The sequence below is a fragment of the Pelodiscus sinensis genome, chromosome 15 (assembly GCF_049634645.1).
Source record: "Pelodiscus sinensis isolate JC-2024 chromosome 15, ASM4963464v1, whole genome shotgun sequence".
Classification (NCBI taxonomy): domain Eukaryota; kingdom Metazoa; phylum Chordata; order Testudines; family Trionychidae; genus Pelodiscus; species Pelodiscus sinensis.
The window spans coordinates 32,546,443-32,567,157 of record NC_134725.1 but is presented as its reverse complement, the minus strand read 5'-3'; the positions used below and the strand labels follow the sequence as shown (position 1 = coordinate 32,567,157).

Below are 20,715 nucleotides of genomic sequence, written 5' to 3'. Positions count from 1 at the left end.
TTCCCTTAGCCCTGCACCCTCCTGGTGCCTCCTCCTTCCCTCACTGCCCCTGCCCCCTTTGCCCTCTTTTTCCCTGAGGCCCACCCCCTCACCACCCTCTGCCCCGTTCTCCTCCTGCCCCTCTGTGCCCTCACACATGATTTGTGCCCTCCCACCTTCCTCATGCCCACCCCTTCTTTCAAGCCTTCTCCCAGCATCTTCCCCTCCCCCTCTAGCCCCCAATGCCCTTCCCCTCTTCTCTCCTCTCCTCTCCCAGCATCACCCTGTCCCCCCTCCCACGGACACCTCCCCTCCTGTCCTTTCCCTCATTGTCTGCACTTGGCCCCCTGCCATTTGTCTCTTGGTGCCTTCTCATTTCTTCCCCTTCCCCACCCCACAAGCCCCTTCTCCTTCCCCTCTCCCTCCCCTGCTGCACAAGGCCCCTAACCCCCCTTCCCCTCCCCACAAACCCCTTCCTGAGCTCCTCCCCCGCTGCACAAGCCCCTTCCCCATCCCTCTGCCTCCGCCACTGCACAAGCCCCCCAAGCCGCTTCCCCAGCCCCTCCCCCACTACACAAGCCCCCCCAAGCCTCTTCCCTAGCCCCTTCCCCGCTGCACAAGCCCCTTCCCTACCTTCTGCCTTCCACATTGTGGGGCCGGAGTCTGCGCTCAGGCCCCACAGTTCGAATCCGGAGGCAGCCATGCGGTGTGCCTCCGAGCAGTTTTAAAATCCCGGGCGTGACGTGACATCACGCCTGTGCCCCGCCCACCTGCAACACCGTACATAGGCTGCAGCAGGCGGTGAAGGGGAGCTACACAGAGCCACCCACAGGACGGTCCGGGGTTGGGGGTGGGAGGACGCATGGGGGGGGCCGGCAGGGGGAGCCAGGGCCCGCTCCAGGCAGAGCCGGGGGGAGAGACCCAGCTCCACATAATGGTGGAGCAGGGCCCCTGGCTCTGAATTGTAATGCCAGCCGGCACTTCCGCGTTCAAGGGTGCGGGGCTCCCTTAGGCGCGGGGCCCGATTCAATTGGTCGAATTGGTCGAATCGGCCTAAGGCCAGCTCTGGCTGCAGGCACCCAGGACAAGCCTTGTGGCAGAAAGCCAGCTGTGGACCATCACCCTGACCACGCTGCTATCCCTGGCACACAACTCGGAGGTATGGCCAAGCAACAAGCCCCCCGAGATCCCCTGGCCCTCACAGGCCTCTGGGACCCAGCGAGGGGCAGCAAATGCCGTGCTCCCTCCTGGTCTGGGGCAGAGATTCTGTCCCTCCCAGAGCTGTGCAGGCAAGAGGCCACTCTGCAGGATCCGCACACCGGGAGGCGGAATGCTGACATTTATGGCTGGATGGTGGAGGCTCTAGCCGAGAGGGAACACCACCCTTGGACCAAGTCAGGAGCAAAGTCAAGGAGCTGTGCCAAGGATATGCCAGGGCCATGGAATTCCACAGCTCTCGCTCCGGGGCAGGAGCATACTTGTGCCCATATTACGAGGCGCTGTACAGAATCCTGGGGGGTGGTGAAGGCCTTTCCCCACCCATAATGGCGGACTCAGGACTTGAGATGCCCTTGATCACCCGTCCAGAGTTCTTTGATGAGGAGGAGGAAGAGGATGAGGAAGAGGACAAACAGCAGCTGCAGGAGGAGGAGGACACGGCCAGTATTGTCGCCCCCACCCTGGAGTCAGCACCCCAGGCCTGGACATCTCCCAGGCATCCTCTGACGCCAGGGAGGGATCATCAGGTGAGTGCTGTCAGTTTTACACACACACAGAGGCCGGGGGAGGCGGGTGCAGAAGGGATGGAGAGCGACCAGTCACTTGGCCTGGGCAGTGTTCTATACTCCATGCACATGCAAGCACGCACAGTGGCAGTGTGCACCACGCTGCCTCAGGAGCTAGCCCCGGAGCACCCACAGGCTCGTGCTCACAGGCTGTGTGGAGACCCCACACATGTCTGACCCCTGTGGTGATGCCCTCCCACCACCAGACACCGCTGGAAGCAGGGTGGGCACAAAGGCGCATGCACGACCCCAAGCACGCCGAGAAGTGCCGCACACAGCACACAGACATGCCTGCATGCTTGAGGAACCACCTGCTCTTGAAGACAGCGCTGCCAGGTGCAGGTGTGTGTGTGTGGCCCCCATGGAAGGCCAGGCTGCTTCAGGCCCCTCTCCCGGACACTTCCCTTGCCTGCTTGTCTGTGGAACAAAAGGGATCAGAAGAGACTATGCAAATGAGAGTGCAAGAAATGCTAATGAGTGCTTCATTTCCATTGCCTCTGCTGACAAATTCCTGCAGGGTAGATGTAGCCTGACAGATATATTGAGAAATGTTCAATGCCATTCAGATCTGAACTCCAATACCAACATTCGTACCATTTCTCTTGGAATCATCACATGAGATTTTTTTCAGTGTGGTAAACAGGTGTTGGCTCTATGGAGAGAAAATAATTCAATGTCGCACTGTCACTGCCAATGCCAATTTTATTTAGTGGTTAGTCTCCCAAGCAAACCAAAATCTCTGGTAAAACAGCTTGTGTTCAATTGGACATGCCACCAGCTCAGCCCTCTGCTCTCTGATTACTCTCTATTCTCTCTTCCTGGGTTTCAATGAATCTTTACCCTCATCAGTAGCTGGAGCCACATCCGCCAGAACCACTGAATGACCTGACAATCCAGTTTGGAATTGCTCTCCATGGGTCATATTCTACCTCCAGTTCCTCTATCTAAGAAGACACACACTTGTTAGAACCTAAAATGGATGGCAAAAAACGGGGAGCAGAGGTGAGGTTTCCATTTGCCCTGTCTCATTGAAGCACCTCTGTGGGTATGCTGCTGAGCTGGGGCTCTGACTGTATTTGTCACCAAATCCAGGGGGCTGACGTCGAGTAGCAGCTGCACTCTGCATTTTGCTTCCCTCAATTCCTAGCACGTACCCAATCAGGAGACTCTGTGCCAAGCAGGGCCCCTCCGTGGCTCATGCTGCACTGCAGTAACTATGCTGCCAAGGGCAGAGCAGGATGATTGTGCAGCAGTGTTTCCCCTTCACCCTAGATGTAATGGATCCAAGCAAGTAGAACAAACATCTGAGGCAGGAGGACTTTCTGCGGGAGAAGTGGTACAGCCCCAGCCTCACCCTTCCTGTGAGGTTGGCTTCCTACTTTATGTGGGGGGTCCCCTCGAAAAGCAGGACTCAAGGGCAGCTGTTGGCTTAGGAAGCCTTGTGAGAATGGCTCCAGTGGAGCCCCAGGGGCAGAGAAGTGGAATGCGGGAGAATGAAGGGGACACAGAGGCAGAGGGTCTTCACTTCGATGCTCCTGGCCTCCTGGTAATGTCCTGGAACTGATGTGTGGGCCCTGCAGTCTGGTCACTGGAGGAATCCCCTGCAAATTTCTTCCCCTAGCCCCTCCCATGGGTCTTCCCTCAGAGGGAGGCAACTGACCACAAGGCTGTTTTTACACAGTCCTTATACAGGCAAATGGCTGTGGGGCGGAATTTATGGCCTGAACAAAAACAGAGGCAGGACCAATGGGTTTGGTCCAACATGTCTGAGCATTCAAACACTGCTCTTCAAGAAGCAATTTATCCAGCACAGCAGGTTCTCATTAGAAATGTCAGGACTTACAGGAATTGCTGGGACTGCTCCTGCAAGGTGCAGAGAGTTTCCTGCTGAGTGCCACCCTGCCCACTTCCTACGGTCCCCTTTGACGTAGGACCCAAAAAGGCAATGTTTCCTAAAGCAGTCCAAGGCAGGCAGTGTCTGTCAATCCCTTGATACCTGCAGATCACCCACCAGACAGCTTTTGCTGACTCCCACCTGCTGTAGCACAGCCTCCTCCTATATCTGTTCTGCAGAACTCTGAAGTGCTTTTAATCTGCATTCCATGTCTTGTGCTCATTAACTTCCCCTTTGCTGAGTTCTGTTCTGAAGGCAGTGACTCACTCATCGATATACAATGTAATGAGTTCTGCTTTCCCTGACTGCACAGACATGAAACACTCTTTTATCTTGTGTTCAACGGTTCTGCGATCTCTAACTGAGGCATGTTCTGCTGGCCAGCGTTTGGCTGAGCTGCCGTTGATGCCTGCTGCTCTGTAACATTCTATTTTGAGGTTTTACCAGTGTATTCAGGATGAGATAGTATCTCCCCTCCCCATAGCTTTTCTTTCCTCTGGAGGAGAGGACATTTTACATTTGCTTACAATGTCAGAGAAACTTTCTTCCTTGCAAAAGTTTTGTACTCTGATCTGATATATAAAAATGTCATTCATGTCCAGCAGGGCTGTGGCCCATTGTATCTCAAATAGTTCTTCACATTTGGTGACTAATCTTGATACTATTTAAGTCTATGGAAAAATTCCCTTTTAAACTCATTAATGTAGCTCTATGCAGGCACTGATTCACCTGCGCAGAGCAATCTGCATGGTCAGGGCCTGGAATAACTTACCTTCCAGAACTTTATCATCACTCAGATGATAAAAAGGTCCCTGAAACACATTCCCCCTATGATTATCCTTATGCAGCCTCAATCTACTGTGACAAAGGTTCCCTGGACATCATAGAAGGACCTATTGCTCCCCAGACCTATTCAAGAATTCACAAGTTATTTAATACCTTTTATTTTGCACTTTACCATTTTACATTCCACCACACGTAAAATTAGTTTTAATTTGTTGAGGGTATGGCCCAACCATGCAATCCTTATTCGCCCAAATACTCATTTTGAAGTCATCACAGCTACATTATATAAGTAAATCTGACTCACACGAACAACAGTTTTGCAAGATCTCTACTGAAAAGCTCTCCTGACATGTACAGGAATGAGAGGTCTATAGGGCAGACACTGGTCTATCTTATTACACCAGTGCAAATTAGAGGAGTTTTAGTGAACTCAGTGGAATTATTCCTAGTTTACAACAGTGTAAGTGAGAGCAGAATTTAGCCCCATCATAAAAACATAGGAACAGCCATACTGTGTCAGACCAAAGGTCCATCTAACACAGTATCCTGTTTTCCAACAGTGGCCAGTGCCAATTGCCCCAGAAGGAGTGAACAGAACAGGCATCAAGTGATTCCTCTCCTGTCATCCATTTCCAGACCCTGACAAACACAGGCCAAGGACAGCATTCCTACCCAACCTGGCAAATAAGCATTGATGGACCTAACTTCCATGAATTTATATAATTCTCTTTTGAACTCTGTTACAGTCCTGGTCTTTATAACATCCTTTGGCAAGGAGTTCCACAGGCTCACTATGCACTGTGTGAAAAATAACTTCCTTTTGCTTGTTTTAAACTTTCTATCTGTTAATTTCATTTGATGACCCCTAGTTCTTATGGGAACAAGTAAATGACTTTTCCTTTTTCACTTTCTCCATGTCTGCCATGATTTTATAGACCTCTGTTGTATCCCCCATGAGTCTCCTCTTTTCTAAGCTGAAAAGTCTCAGTCTTTCTAATTTCTCTTCATATAACACCCATTCCAAATCCCTAATCATTTTTGTTGCATTTTTATGGAACTTTTCCACTACCAATATATCTTTTTTGAGATGAGGTGACCACTTTGGTACGCAGTGTTCAAGATGTTGGTTTATCATGGATTTATGTAGAGGCAATAAGATATTCTCTCTCTTATTCTCTATCTCTTTTTTAATGATTCCTAACATTCCATTTTCTTTGACTTCTGCAGCACACTGACTGGATGTTTTCAGAGAAATAGCCATAATCACACCAAGCTCTCTCTCTTGAATGGTTATAGCTCAATTAGATCCCACCATTTTATATGTATACTTGGGATTATTTTTTCCAACGTGCATTACTTTGCTTTTGTCAACATTAACATTCATTTGCCTTTTTGTTGCCCAATCACCTAGTTTTGTGAGATCCTTTTGAAGCTCTTACCAGTCTGCTTTGTTCTTAACTATCTTGAACAGTTTAGTACCATATGCAAATTTTGCCACCTCACTATTTACCCCTCTCTCCAGACCATTTATAAATAAGTTAAATAGGATTGGTCCCAGTGTAGACCTTTGGAGGATACCACGAGTTATCTCTCTCCATTCTGAAAACTGACCATTTATTCCCACTTTTTATTTCCTGTCTTTTAACTAGTTATCAATCCATGAAAGGACCTTCCCTCTTATCCCATGACAACTTACTTTATTTAAGAGCCTTTGGGGAGGGTCCTTGTCAAAGGCTTTCTGGAAATCTAAGTAGACTATATCCACTAGATCCCCCTTGTCCACATGTTTGTTGACCTCCCTCAAAGAACTCTAGCAGATTAGTAAGGCATGATTACTCTTTACGGAAACCATGTTGACTTTTCCCCAACACATTGTGTTCATCTATGCATCTGACAATTCTATTCTTTACTATAGTTTTAACTAATTTGCCCGGTACTGATGTTAGACTACTGGTCTGTAATTTCAGGGATCACCTATAGAGCCCTTTTTAAATATTGGCATCACGTTAGCTATCTTCTAAAGGATAAGTTACAAACCACAGTTAATAGTTCTGCAATATCACATCTGAGTTCTTTTAGAACTCTGGGGTGAATGCCATCTGATCCTAGTGACTTGTTACTGTTAAGTTTATCCATTTGTTCCAAACCCTCCTCTAATGACACCTCAATCTGAGACAATTCCTCAGATTTGTCACTGCAAAAGAATAGCTCAGGTTTGGAAATGTCCCTAACATCTTCAACCAGTAAGACTGATGCAAAGAATTATTTTAGTTTCTCTGCAATTACCTTATCATCTTTGAACACTCAAGAGGAAAAAATTTACTCTGTGCAGAGTTATTCTAAGAACAATGGAGCTTTTTCACATAAAACAGTAAATGTGCTTGGGGAAAAACAGCATATTCCAAAATAACTGTGGATTTTTTGGCAAGTTTTCTTTTCCGTTTTGTTTTAATTAGCCTCATCAGACTTGTCAGACCATTTTTCCATTAGAATCTATAGATCCATCAACTCACTGACTATTACTCTTCACTTCCCTGCTTTAAAACTAACAAACAAACAAATTACACAACTTTGATCTTAAACTGCTGCACACAAATGGTCTCCTTGCTTTGCTTTTGTTCCTTTGGGTGGGCAGTTTTCTATGCTCTTGACAGCAACTGGTGAACAACACTAACACTATCAATGACATTGCATGAGCTGGCAATGTGTAAACTTCCCCAAGCAGACATGCCAGGGTTCACAGGAGTCAGTGTTCATAGGGCTGGGGGTTGTTTCTCAGGCTCTGACTGGTCACACTTCCACAATGCCAGGAATGGGCTTTCCTTGCAAAGAGCTAGCTGTGCTGAACTGTAGTAAAACGAGCTTCCTACAGATCTGTGACCAAAGGCATACAAATAATGTTAGTTACAGAGTGACCTCCTGCCTAGGTGCTCTGACACTGCCCATTCATTTTATAACAAACATAAACATTCACAAAGCAAACTGGCTGTCCTCTTTTCAAAACCCTTCTATGATGCCCATAAAAATCTTTACAACACTTAGGGAGTTGGAGTCATTTAGTCATGTCATTTCTTCCTTGCACATGGTAGGTTGCAAAGCTGGTACTCTGTACCACAGCTGGACTACCAGAGCGTTCCCATCATGGACAGGATGCACAAGACATGTTCTCTGTAAGATATTTTAATGCACTGCCAGGTATGGCTACTACTAGCTCAGGTACGGTATGTTACACACCGTATCACCAAGTGATTGAATTTTATAGGAACATTTTAGCATTCCATCACACTGAAACCACTTGCCCACCATGCTGACCAGTACTGTCTCATTGTTTCCTTGTGATACGCCATCTGTCTCTCAATACCCATTTGTTGCCATTGGTCTTAGACTGTAGGTTCCTTTTGTTGTGTTTTTGTAAAGTGGGGGCCTGGTCCATGGCTGGGGGCTCCTAAGCACAACAGTAACTCCACTCAAATGCACATCGTAATAAAAAATGTATGAGAGGATTTGAGGGGTCAGGCTCAGAACATCATGGGCACAGCTAGGTTCGCAATCACAAGCGCTGTTTCAGAAAGGAAGACTTGTGTTCCATACTCAATGGAGTTCTAAATGATGGAATAATGATCCATTTCATGGAACAGCTTGCAGGATTGGGACCTTAATTCACTAGAATTGTGCACACAGCCTTGGAAGATGCAAGCACAAATGACCAGTTTCATGCATAAATGGTTGTTTGCGTGTGTGATAAATCTATAGAGCCTTGCAAATCAACAGATATCCGCAGCTCATTTTTATGGATATTGGATGCAGATACAAATTTTATATTGAGAGCCCTGCAAATTTTAGGATATCTGTTTTATATCTGTGGGCACCTACATCTGTGGATGTCAATGTGCATATCCACAGCACATTTTTTGTGGATACAGATGCAGATACAAATTTTGTATCCACACAGGGCACTACGAATCTAACTGATAATGCAAAGGCAACCACAGAAATTGTGCATGCAAGTAAGGCTCATCTGTACAACAGCAGCTATTATAAAAAAAGAAAGATCACAATGGAAATTTTGCAGCCTAGTCAAGAATAATAGCCAAGGCTCCAGCGCTCTAGCCACAACCCCCTTGGTTTCCACCCATTTGATCCCATCTCCACATACATATCAGTCTGTAAAGTTTGTCTGTAAATAGGTGATAGGGGAGGGATCACATGAGGATTACCTTTTGTGATCCTTCCCTCTGGGGCATCTGGCATTGGCCATTGTTGGCAGACAGGATACTGGGCAAGATAGATCTTTGGTCTGACCCAATATGGCCGTTCTTATGTTCTTATTCACTCAAGCAATACAGATAATACACTTTGCTATGTATTATTTTAAAAATATCGTCTACCTGAAGTTGTAACCAGGGTGTTCAGTTGTTGTTTTGTCATCAAGACGACGAAAACTGTATTTTGGACTGCAGCGGTGGAACCATTTGTCCAGGTTACAATCCCAGTTAATCTCAATGCCCATGATTCCACCCTGGACAGAGAAAGGGAAAACACACTTTAAATGAGATCAAGAGCAGGAAAAAAGGCTGTGCAGGGCTTGGTTCTGAAATTGCTCTATGCACCTAATTCCCATTGAAGTCAATGGAGATTTGAGGGTGGCCCAATGGCAAAATCATATCATAAATACACTAATATTTAAGGTATATTCTTACCTCTAGCAAAGACTTTTTAAGTGACTTAATTAACTGCATATGTAACCCACAGACCTACTGGGTGAGGCTCAGTGGCACTTAGACCACTTATAGAAGCTATATCTACACTACAGAGTTTTATTTGAAAAACAGCTGTTTTCCCCCCAAAAAAAACCTTCACTTATATCTATACTGCAATCATGTTCTTTTGAAAAAAATAGAAAGAACAGAGGGGTTTTTCCAATGTTGGTAAACCTCTTTCTATGAGGCAGAAGCCTTTTTCCAAAAGAGCTATTTCAGAAAAAGGTGCATGTGGACTGGGAAGAGGGAGGGAGTTCTTTCAAAAGAAGAGGAAAGAGGAAAAAGCACAGGTGCCCTGGTGGCCACTCTGTCCATATAAACACAGCTTACATGCGAGAGAGTGTCCATTCAGTCTGGACACTATCTTTCAAAAAAGCAGATCGCTTTTTCGATGCACTTTGGCAGCGTGCATGCTCTCTTTTGGAAGAAGTTTTTTTGGAAGCTCTCTTCCGGAAAAGCTTCTTCTGAAAGAAGCCTGCAGTCTAGACGTTGCCAGAGAGAAAGAGTGAGTGTGCTCTATAGCCTTAGCTGATACCCAGCTGGTTTTTAGTTCAAGCTGTAGAGGCTTATGCACTAAGCTCCAGAGGTTCTAGTTTCGGTTCCACTTGTTAGCATTACACACAGATCAAACTAGTTAGAAGCTAAAATTCTTTCAAATACTGAAGGCATCTCTTATTTTTTGGCCAGTTTTCCATCCTAACAACAAAAATTCCAAATTTGTCATTTTCTGTTGCCATTTCATTCAATTAAATAAACGATCTCAAACTAATATCTCAGACACAAACTCCCATTAATTTTGCAGGAAATCTAGGATCCAGAGCTGAATGTTGCAACTTAGATGGTATTGCCTACAGAGACCTCAGCAGAACTAGGTTCAGTTTCTGGCTCTGAGCAAGTCACTTCATATCTGTGTCTCCATTTCACACATAAGTAATTATTAGCATTGTTGATTAATCACAGTTAATTAATTTTTTTAAAATTAGTCACAATTAATTACAGTTTTAATTACACTGTTAAACAATAAAATACCAATTTAAATGCATTAAATATTTTGGTTGTTTTTCTGCATATTCAAATATATTGATTTCCATTTACAACACAGAATACAAAGTGTACAGTGTTCTTTTTATATTATTTGATTACAAATATTTGCACTTGAAAGTGATAAAAGATATACCATTTTTCAATTCATCTCATACAAGCACTGTAGTGTAATCTATTGTGAAAGTGTAACTTAAAAAATGACATTTTTGTTACATAACTGCACTCAACACCACCCTCTGCCTTAGGTGTTGCTTCTATGCACCCCCTTCCTTAACCCTCGCCTCTTCTTGCCCCTGCAGTACCCTTGTCCTGCCTCTTTCCACCCAATTCCATCCGCTCTACTGAATGTACCCTCTCCCCACTCTTCTCACTCTCTCCTGCATGCTGCAGAACAGCTGATCATAGCAGGTGGGAAGCACTAGGAGGGAGGGGAGGAATTGATCAGCAGGGTCATCAGTGGATGGGAGGCAATGACAGGAGGAGAGGAGAGAACTAACTGCTGGTGGGTACTAAGCACCCACTAATTTTTTTTCTGTGATTGTTCCAGCCTTGGAGCACCCACGGAGTTGGTGCATATGCACAATCTAGTTAGTTTGACTAACTACAGCAATGAAGCTGCAGCAGCTCGAGCTACACAATGGGAACCTGGGTATGTGTTTGAGTGGCTAAGCCTGTGCTGGCACGACTTCACTGTTACTGTTATCTGAGCTAGGTGGATCAAAGCTAGCAGAGCTCTGTCTGCATGTTGTTTAGTCAAAACTCTGATTACAGTGTAGGAACACCTCAGAGCTGGTCTACACCAAAAAGTTACATCATCATAGTTACGTCTCCCAGGTGTATGAAAAACCCATACCCATGAGAGACATAATTAACCCAACCTAATCCCCTGGGTAAAAAGAGTTAGGTCAGTGTTTCTCAACCTTTTTTTATAAAGTACCCCTTTAAAAAAATAGATAAGTACTCCTTTTTCACTTTCACCATATCTGTCATGATTTTATAGACCTCTATCATATCTCTTCTTAATCTCCCCTTTTCTAAGACTGAAAAATCTCAGTCTTTTTAATTTCTTTAAAATTAAAATTTCTTTAAAACTTTAAAATCAGTCTTAATTCCTGTGATGGAGTGGACCAGGCCCCGACAGAAGCTGGAAACCTTGCTGCACGCTGCCCGAGCAACAAGCGCAGAAGAAGGGTTGTCTAAGCAGGATAGAATAGTGGCCTCTGCAGTGGCCAATTAGGACACAGCAGGCCAATATAAAAGAAGCTGCTGGGCCAGGGCCTGGCAGTTCCAAGCTGGAGCTCAACCCAGGCGGGCCTATGGGCTGATTGGGAGAACAGCAGCACTCTGGACAACTCTGAGTGGAAGCTGGACTTCAGACCTGGTCAGAACCAGTTCCACAGGCTGAAGACTAGCCTGTAAGCCAATGACATCATCTTGCAGAACCTTGGACAGAGTCCAGAACGAACCTGACCACAAAGCCTGAGAGAAAAGGCTGGACTGAGCAGCTTCCTGAGGAAGTGGCCCAGGGAATGTGACAGCAACAGACTTCTTTGATATGCAGCAGGTAACTGCTACTTACCGGGTCCCTGGGACGGGACCCAGAGGAGTGGGTGGGCCTGGGTACTCTCTATCCCCCAGCAGCCACAACACAGGGTAAGAAGAGGCCTGGTCCCAGGCCACATACCAGACACTTCGTCTCACACAGACAGCTGGGCAGAGTCTACAAGTCTCCCCTCGGCCAAAGGGGTACTCAGAAGAAGGGCAGAGCCCTTTATGTACCCATTCCAAATCCCTAATCATTTTGTTGTATTTTTTTGGACCTTTTTCCAATGTCAATATATCTTTTTTCAGATCAGGTGGTATGCCGTATTCAAGATGTGAGCATACCATGGCAATAGAGGCAATATGATATTTTCTGTCTTATTCTCAATCCCTGTTTTAACGATTTCTAATATTCGGTTTGCTTTTTTGACTGCTGTTGCACACTGAGTGGATGTTTTCAAAGAACTATCCACAATGACTCCAAGATCTCTCTTGATTGGTTATATAGCTAAATTAACTATATAAACTACTAAGCTACAGTTCATTTTCAAGTCTGACACAATCAACTCAGGATTAAACAAAGACTGTGAATGGCTCGCTAACTACAAAAGCAGCTTCTCCTCTCTTGCTATTCACACCTCCAGATCAGCTACTAGAAGTGGGCCTCATCCTCCTTGATTGGATCCACCTCGTCATCTCTAGCCTGATTCTGGCCTGCATATTTATACCTGCTTCTGGAAATTTCCACTACATGCATCTGATGAAGTGGGTCTTTGCCCATGAAAGCTTATGCTCCAACACTTCGGTTAGTCTATAAGGTGCCACAGGACTCCTCGCCGCTTTAGCTAAATTAGTTTCCATCATTTTGTAAGTATAGTTGGGATTATTTTTTCCAATGTGCATTACTTTGCTTTTGTCAACATTAACATTAATTTGTCTTTTTGTTGCCCAATCACCTAGTTTTGTGAGATCCTTTTGAAGCTCTTACCAGTCTGCTTTGTTCTTAACTATCTTGAACAGTTTAGTACCATATGCAAATTTTGCCACCTCACTATTTACCCCTTTCTCCAGACCATTTATAAATAGGTTAAATAGGATTGGTCCCAGTGTAGACCTTTGGAGGATACCACGAGTTATCTCTCTCCATTCTGAAAACTGACCATTTATTCCCACTTTTTATTTCCTGTCTTTTAACTAGTTATCAATCCATGAAAGGACCTTCCCTCTTATCCCATGACAACTTACTTTATTTAAGAGCCTTTGGGGAGGGTCCTTGTCAAAGGCTTTCTGGAAATCTAAGTAGACTATAGCCACTAGATCCCCCTTGTCCACATGTTTGTTGACCTCCCTCAAAGAACTCTAGCAGATTAGTAAGGCATGATTACTCTTTACGGAAACCATGTTGACTTTTCCCCAACACATTGGCTGCGTCTAGAGTGGCATGATTTTGTGGAAATACTTTTAATGGAAAAGTTTTCCCGTTAAAAGTATTTCTGCAAAAGCACATCTAGATTGGGATGGATGCTTTTTTGCAAAAAGTGCTTTAAAAGTCATTAAAAGACATTAAAAAGTCAGTGCTCTTGCGCAAATTCAAGTGGCCAGTGTAGACAGCTGGCAAGTTTTTGTGCAAAAGTGGCTGCTTTTGTGCAGTCTTGCCAGTCTAGATGCACCCAGGGTGTTCATCTGTGCATCTGACAATTTTATTCTTTACTATAGTTTCAACTAATTTGCCTGGTACTGACGTTAGACTTACTGGTCTGTAATTGCCAGGATTACCTCTAGAGCCCTTTTTAAATATTGGAGTCACTTTAGCTCTCTTCCAATCATTAGGTACACAAGAGGATAGTCCTGGTGACTTGTTACTCTTAAGTTTATCAGTTTGTTCCAAAACCTCCTCTAATGACACCTCAATCTGGGACAAATCCTCAGATTTGTCACCTAAAAAAAAAGGGCTCAGGTTTGGGAATCCCCCTAACATCCTCAGCTGGTAAGACCAAAGCAAAGAATTCATTTAGCTTCTCTGCAATGTCCTTATGGTCCTTTAGTGCTTCTTTAGCATTTTGATCGTTCAATGGCCTCACTGGCTGTTTAGCAGGCTTCCTGTTTCTTATGTTCTTAAAAAACATTTTGTTATAACTTTCTGATATTTTGGCTAGCTGTTCTTCAAACTCCTTTCCTTATTAGGGATAAATATTGGTTTATTGAATAGTCAAATAACCTCATGAATTCTTATCGGTTAGTCGTCTATTCTATAGTGCGTGGGGTGGGGCTGGCAGCCAGTGCATTCCCAACCCCAATCCCAAGGAAAAGATCCTGTGCTTCATTGAGGACTAAATGAAGAATTACTTCTCCCCTTGGGTGTTCCAGAACCAGGTGGTCCAAGAAGCAATCATTTAAGGTGTCAACTTTCTCTGCATACGAGGTGTCCCGAGGTGATGTGTACCTGAGGTGATGTGTACCCAGTCAACATGGGGATAGTTGAAATCATCCCCCTCCCCACACTATTATTGAGTTTTTTATTTTTATAGCTTCTCTAACTTCTCTTAGCATTTTATAGTCACTAGCACTATCTTGGTCAGGTGCTCAATAATATATCCCTACTGCTATATTCTTATTATTAGAGCATGGTATTACTATCCATAGAGATTCTATAGAACATTTTGGCTCATTTAAGACTTACTTCATTTGATTCTACATTTTCTTTCACATATAGTGCTACTCTCACCCAAGCACAACCTGTTCTGTCCTTCCTATATATTTTGTACCCTGGCATGACTCTGACCCATTCATTGTCCTCATTCCACCAAGTTTCTGTGATCCCTATTATATCAATATCCTCCTTTAATACAAGGCACTCTAGTTCACCCATCTTATTATTTAGACTTCTAGTGTTTGTGTATAAGTACTTCAAAAATGTGCCACCTTTTAGCTGCCTGGCATGCATGGCTTTGAGTGCCCATTAACGAATCCTAGGGAGAGGAAAAGTACATGTTAACTGACCCGAGAAGACTGTGTAACTAATTACGACAACCATGTCCAAAAAGGAGTAAATAAGTATGTGGCCAATCCTGGAAAATGTAAAGCATCCTCAATGCTCATTAAATTCTGTGGCGTGGAGGGTGCCCTGCCTTTCCCAGGATCAGCCCTTAAAACTGGACAGTGTTTAACAAGGGAAATGAAAGAGAAATACTACAGAGGTATGCTAGTACTGACAGGAAACAGAAGTCATGCCACAGACCTGAATTGCCATCTCTGAAAAATTTTCTCCTGTTGCTTGGAGAATATCTCCCAGCTGAAAAATTGGGCAGTCTGGTGCAGTTATCTTGTTGAATGTGCATGAAATATTCAGTTTTGGTGAAAAATTTCTTCTGTAAAGAACAACCACAAATTATCTGAAAACATAAATGTGAGCTCTGCTGTGACAAAGCATCTACAGATGTCATTGAAGGGCTCCCTGCTCATTGCTTTCCCTGAACCAGTATCAAACATATTCAGTTTACTAGTAGAATACTAGAGGGAAAGAGACTTTGTAACTATCAGCTCCGCTAATTCAGCTTGCGGTCTAAAAGTCAAGTTGGGTCTTTTAGCCCTTGGCATCATTGCCAGTAACAAAGGCTTTATAGATCGAATTATTCCCTCAGTGACATCTATACAACCCAATTCCTTTAAAATTCTGCCCTCTGTGACACTTAAGTTAACCTGTGCCTTCAGTGGTTTTACCCAGGTGTAGCCAAATAGAACTTAGTAAGTAAATTTTGTTGCCAATGCATGGGAAGGTAGAGAGTCCACATTGCTGTCCTATTGGTTCCTGCAAGGTTAAGAGTAACAAAGAGCAATTAAAACTGATTTTTGTCACTCTGCATAGCAGATACAGCCCTAAATACACAGAGAGGTTGCAGACTTAGTGAGTTAAGAAGGTGCTTTAGTTAAACATCTGGTTTTGGAGTAGGACCATTCTTTAAAAGGAGATGGATGAATGTTTGCACTTACGCGGTGTGATTAAATTTTGGGAAGTGGATATTGTTCTTGATTAGCACTGTGAAGTTTTCAGCACTCTTCAGAATGGCAGGCCTAAAAAAGGAACATATCAAGCACAATGAAAGCTTTTAAAACTTCCTTTTGTTAAATCCATCAATTAATACTATACTATTTTGCTATTACCTGAAAAATTGTTCGTGGGAACATGATACTGAGAATAATGAGTTAGATGGCTCAGGAGGTTTAGAATGGAATACACAGCTTTATTGGCTTTATTTATAAACCTAAGTTGTCAGTTTTCTGAGAGTGAGGACTATCTGTTATAGTTGTTTGTATAATAGCTACACAACAAACTCTGTTTCTGGCTGAGGTCCCCAGATGCTATAGAAATCTGGCCATTGATAGGTAGTAACTGATGTTATCATGTGATGGCTCTAGATTATGGGAAATTAGTTGGCGTGTGCAGTGCAGTTCCCAGCAGACAGATAGCTTTTCGCAGGTGCTTAAACCCCATTTGGCACAGATTATAAAAATGAGATGTTGAACTACACTCTCCTTCATGGAGGTGGCCCCTCCCTGTCAGAGTTCTGTCACATCAGCTGGATCATGTGAAGGAGGCTTGCTCTGTTACCACCCAGGACATCCCTGTTTGGTAGAAAAAACAGAGGAATTAAGTTTCCAGCATTGTCAATCTGGCACCAGCACAAAATTAGTTTGAAAAATAATTTGAGAGAAGATGTCAGCCAACATACTGGCTTTTCCCTTTCTCTTTTCAAAATAAGCCAGGAGAGCTTTCATTTTCACTGAGAAAGCCCCTAAAGGTGGCCAGAAATGATCACTGAAGCTGTGACCCATCCAAAGGACACTATTTCAGAGCATCTGCCTTAGCACATCATTGTATTAGCAGCAATGTCTGCGAGCCAAAGACTTGCAAGGATTGGAAATACTTCAGCAGGTTGACACACAGTGTCAATTGCCCTTTTCAGCATGTCTCCCAAGCATGATGAAAAAGCAGCAGTTGACTGCAATCCAAATTTAAACATTTTGGGATATGGTGCGAACAATTAAAATTTCTAACCAGTCTTGTATGTATAATGGTCAAGACAAAAATAATGTATGTTGAACTTTAAAAAACTGAAAATAGAGGAATAAAAAAATGTAAGCTGCTTGTACAGCCAGGACAGACCTTGGGACCTCTTCAGACCTCTTCTATCAGGGTGCTGCAAACATTTGTCTTTTGGCCAGTTTATCCTGGTCACTTTGCCCAGCATTGCATCTGTATCTGCAAAAATGAGCTGCAGATATCCACACTGACATCTGCAGATGAGGACATGCATGGTTATCAAGTGGATATCTGCAGATTTGCAGGATTCTAGAGGTGGATGTGGATACCCAAAGATATAAAGCAAATATCTGTGGATTTGTAAACTCTACCAATTAAGACAAAAGAAAGGGATCCTTGTTGCCTAAAAGTTATGGCTTGGGTTCAGTTTCAACCCATCACAAAAGGGAAGGAAAGGAAGGTGCCCTTTATAATGCACAGAACTTCCTGCTCAAGGGAACTTGCACAGAAAAGCCAAATGTTGCCTGTGGGTGTAGCTGAGAGCCAACATTGCTTTGCTAGAAGTCAATATTTGAATGCACCAGGCTACAGACTTCTACACAGGTTGCTTTTCTTATTCATTCAAATTGCAAAGAAATCCTCCAAGTACCCATTTAGTGATTGCTATGAACTCCTTCCCTGCCAGTGGATTTTGTGAAGGATTCTCATACAAGTGATTTGCCATTTTGGCTCAAACTATTGGTTCATCAGTTTTGGTCTCTTGGCAAGGACTAATCATTGATGTATTAGAGGAAAGTAGGACAACAATATGAGCACTATGCCAACTGTGCAAAGTAAATAAAGGCAAAATCTCTTTCCTGCTGTGTACAGTCATCAGCTTGCACAATGAAATATTTAAAAATATTTCATATTTACTAACATCACACTTAAACAAAACCAAGAGCTTTAACAACTTGGATATTTATTAAGCTGCTCTGCATAACTGTTCAAAGAGTGGAAGAATTTCCATTTTTATGTGAATTTGGGGCTCAACCTTGCAAGGTGTTAACCTGCCTCAATTTCCCTTGAAGCAACAGTAATTGAGAGTACTCAGCAACATGCAGGATTGGAACCCTAAGATGGAATTTTCAAAAGGGCTTAGCTCCCAGTGAGAATTTTACCACTGACTTCAATAAGAGAAACATAAAGCTAGTCATGGAGGCCCTCTATCAATGGAGCAAAGACAGTATGGCCAGGTTCCCCTATGCTTGCCTCCCAACCAGGAGGGTCTACCTCTTGGGATATGAAAGTTGTGTTTCCTTTGCCTATTTAATTCATCCATCTCTGCTGGAACTGCCAATAAGAGGACAAATCAGTGTTAATTCCACTGCTGGGTTTTGTGGTATAGACACATCAGTTTAGCAGGTGGCCTATTCTATTCTCTGTGGTTAAGCCTACCAAATCATATCCAGTGTTAGCGAAGGGAGAAAAAAGCAAAACCATATAATGGTCTAAATTAATTGCTGGTGTAAAGTGACACAGCTCTAAGTAAGTCAAAAGAGCTGCACCAATTTACTCTAGCAGAGAATTTGCCCTGCATATCTTTTCTAAGCTTTAAGGTCTAATTTATTACACAAGATCCAGGTTCTTGCGCACATATCAGGGACCACGGGGAGCAATGTGATATCTTGGGGCCTCAAGTGGAGAATATTTTTGAATTGCACATTGTGAGGGAAATGAAAGGTTTTATTAAAAAATATTTACATTTTTGCCCGATACAGATGAGTAACTGTACATTAAAGTGAAATTCTTATATTATAGAACACTTTACATTCATGGATTAGAGGTTTAGAGATTAGAAAGTAGAGGTTTTTAAAAAAAGAGATATTAGGTCCCCTGTAGTCTACTCCAGTATATTTTATAGAGTTTTGTTCAGTTCAGTTTTACATGTTACCAGCACTAGGCTTCCACCACTTCCACAGCAAATGTTTCCTATGAGACTTATCAATATGGCTCTACCAAATTTTCAGCCATTAAAAATGCATCACAGACCATAAAATCTGGTCTCTTCTTGTGAAAGTTGGTCTTTTGTGCACTTTTTCCCTATACCATACAGATTTATTGGGGGAGACCAGCATTTTTGCAATTGGGGAGCTCCTGACCCAAAAGGGATTTGGAAGGGTTGGGGTCACAAGATTATATTAGGGGGAGTTGCAGTATTGCCACCCTTATTTCTGCACCGCTGCCTTCAAAGCTTGGTGGCCTGAGAGTGGCAGCTGCTGACTGAGGGCCCAGCTCTGTAGGCAGCAGCACAGAGGTAAGGGTGGAAATAGCATACAAAGCCATCCTTACTTCTGCATTGGTGCTGATGGTAGCTCTGCCTTCCGTGCTGGGCTACCAACAATCAGCAGTCATTATCCAGTTGGCTTGCTCTGAAGGCAGCACGGCTGCTAGCAGCAGTGCAGAAGTAAGGAAAAAAGTACTGCAACCTTCACACAAGTCCTTTTTAGGTCAGGGCCCCTACAATTACAACACCATGAAAGTTCAGATTTAAATATCTGGACTAATGAAATTTAGTATTTTTAAAATCATATGGCAGTGAAATTGACCAAAGTGGATCACGAATTTGGTAGGGCCCTAATTATTAGGGTTGCTACATTTTTCTGTGTCATACTCATTATCAAAATGTCTGCAGAGAATCCATGATAAATCTGTGACATCTAGAATTGTTCTCATGACCACAAACTGTGATGTCACAAGCTTGGCCTTATTACTTCACTTCAAGATCAGAGAGAAGAAGCCAATACAAGCACATTGTTGGTAGTTAATTTATAAAAATAAGAGTTAATAATATTAAGAGATGGGTAGGAAACAACTGTTTAACAAACAAAGATTCCACAGGCCCTTTAGGTGCTGAGTAACCCCCCTCAGATCCTATTGGTTTGCAGGATCTAGCCTTTAGTGATTACATACACGTTTACTTACACTGGGGCACCTTTCATTGATTCCACAGGGCACCACGCAGCAACTTCACAGGTTTTAATTGTTGCATTATATTTCACACATTTTCCTGTCTGAATTCCTGTACAGAGGAGAAGTTAGCTATTATTGAACTCACAAAAATGGTTAGACTCCATCCTTTGGAAAACACAGTTTCAAAGTATTAATGGATCTCTATACACAGGTAGAACAGACACCTTAAAATCAGAGTATAAGTTTTGATTTTTGCAGCTCTTTGCAGGATGAACTAGCTGTAGGAAGGGCTATCAGATCCACACTTCAGCTACACACAGACAACGCTCAACTCCTCCTCTTGCCCCTCTCAATACTGGACATGTCGGATGTGGATGAAGGAATTAGAAAAAATTAGAAGAATACCTACATCTTCATTAAAAGCTTAATTCACAAACATAAGCAAATTAAAGCATGAGTGTTCTGCTACAATATTCTCACAGCAGATTATGGAGTGGCATCATGCATCCAAAGAAACATAGGCTAACTATTATACCGTTGGAAACAACTCCTATTGGCTATCTGTGTCTTAAAAAGGTAGGACGTGGCTGGCTCATAAATTTATAGACTTTCTGATGGTATCAGAGACAACATAGCCTTTAAATAGTGCTTGATCTTTCAGTCACACATCAAAACTGTCACTGCCTTCAATGTGAATTACACTGGTAGAAAGTAATTAAGTCAGAACTGTCACTGACTTCAACATGAATTACACCTGTAGAAAGCACTGCAGGAGTGGGCTCTACTGTACTGATTTGTATCCCCTCCTCCTACTTTCATCCTCCCTGTGACCTCCTGCCCATTCCCACCTGTTGTTAAAGTTCTCCACAAACTGGAAAAAAAATCCAGGTGAGTGAATTTTCATGTCATTCTTCTTGCTGCTCCTTTTGTTTC

At 43.4% G+C, this 20,715-nt stretch overlaps 1 protein-coding gene across 3 annotated transcripts in view; it reads right to left on the bottom strand.

Moving 5' to 3' along the window:
• The window catches only part of P2RX7 (purinergic receptor P2X 7), a 43,148-nt gene that overhangs the window by 12,826 nt on the left and 9,607 nt on the right, over positions 1-20,715 (bottom strand). For 2 of the 3 annotated variants that reach the window (XM_006135168.4, XM_006135169.4), the window contains exons 5-8: positions 19,795-19,891; positions 15,780-15,860; positions 15,028-15,157; positions 8,832-8,962 (exon numbers count right to left, since the gene is read on the bottom strand). In XM_006135168.4, coding sequence (XP_006135230.1) covers positions 8,832-8,962; positions 15,028-15,157; positions 15,780-15,860; positions 19,795-19,891 — 439 coding nt within the window. The remainder of the gene's footprint in view (positions 1-8,831; positions 8,963-15,027; positions 15,158-15,779; positions 15,861-19,794; positions 19,892-20,715) is intronic. The other variant, XM_075898602.1, reaches the window with a different exon arrangement.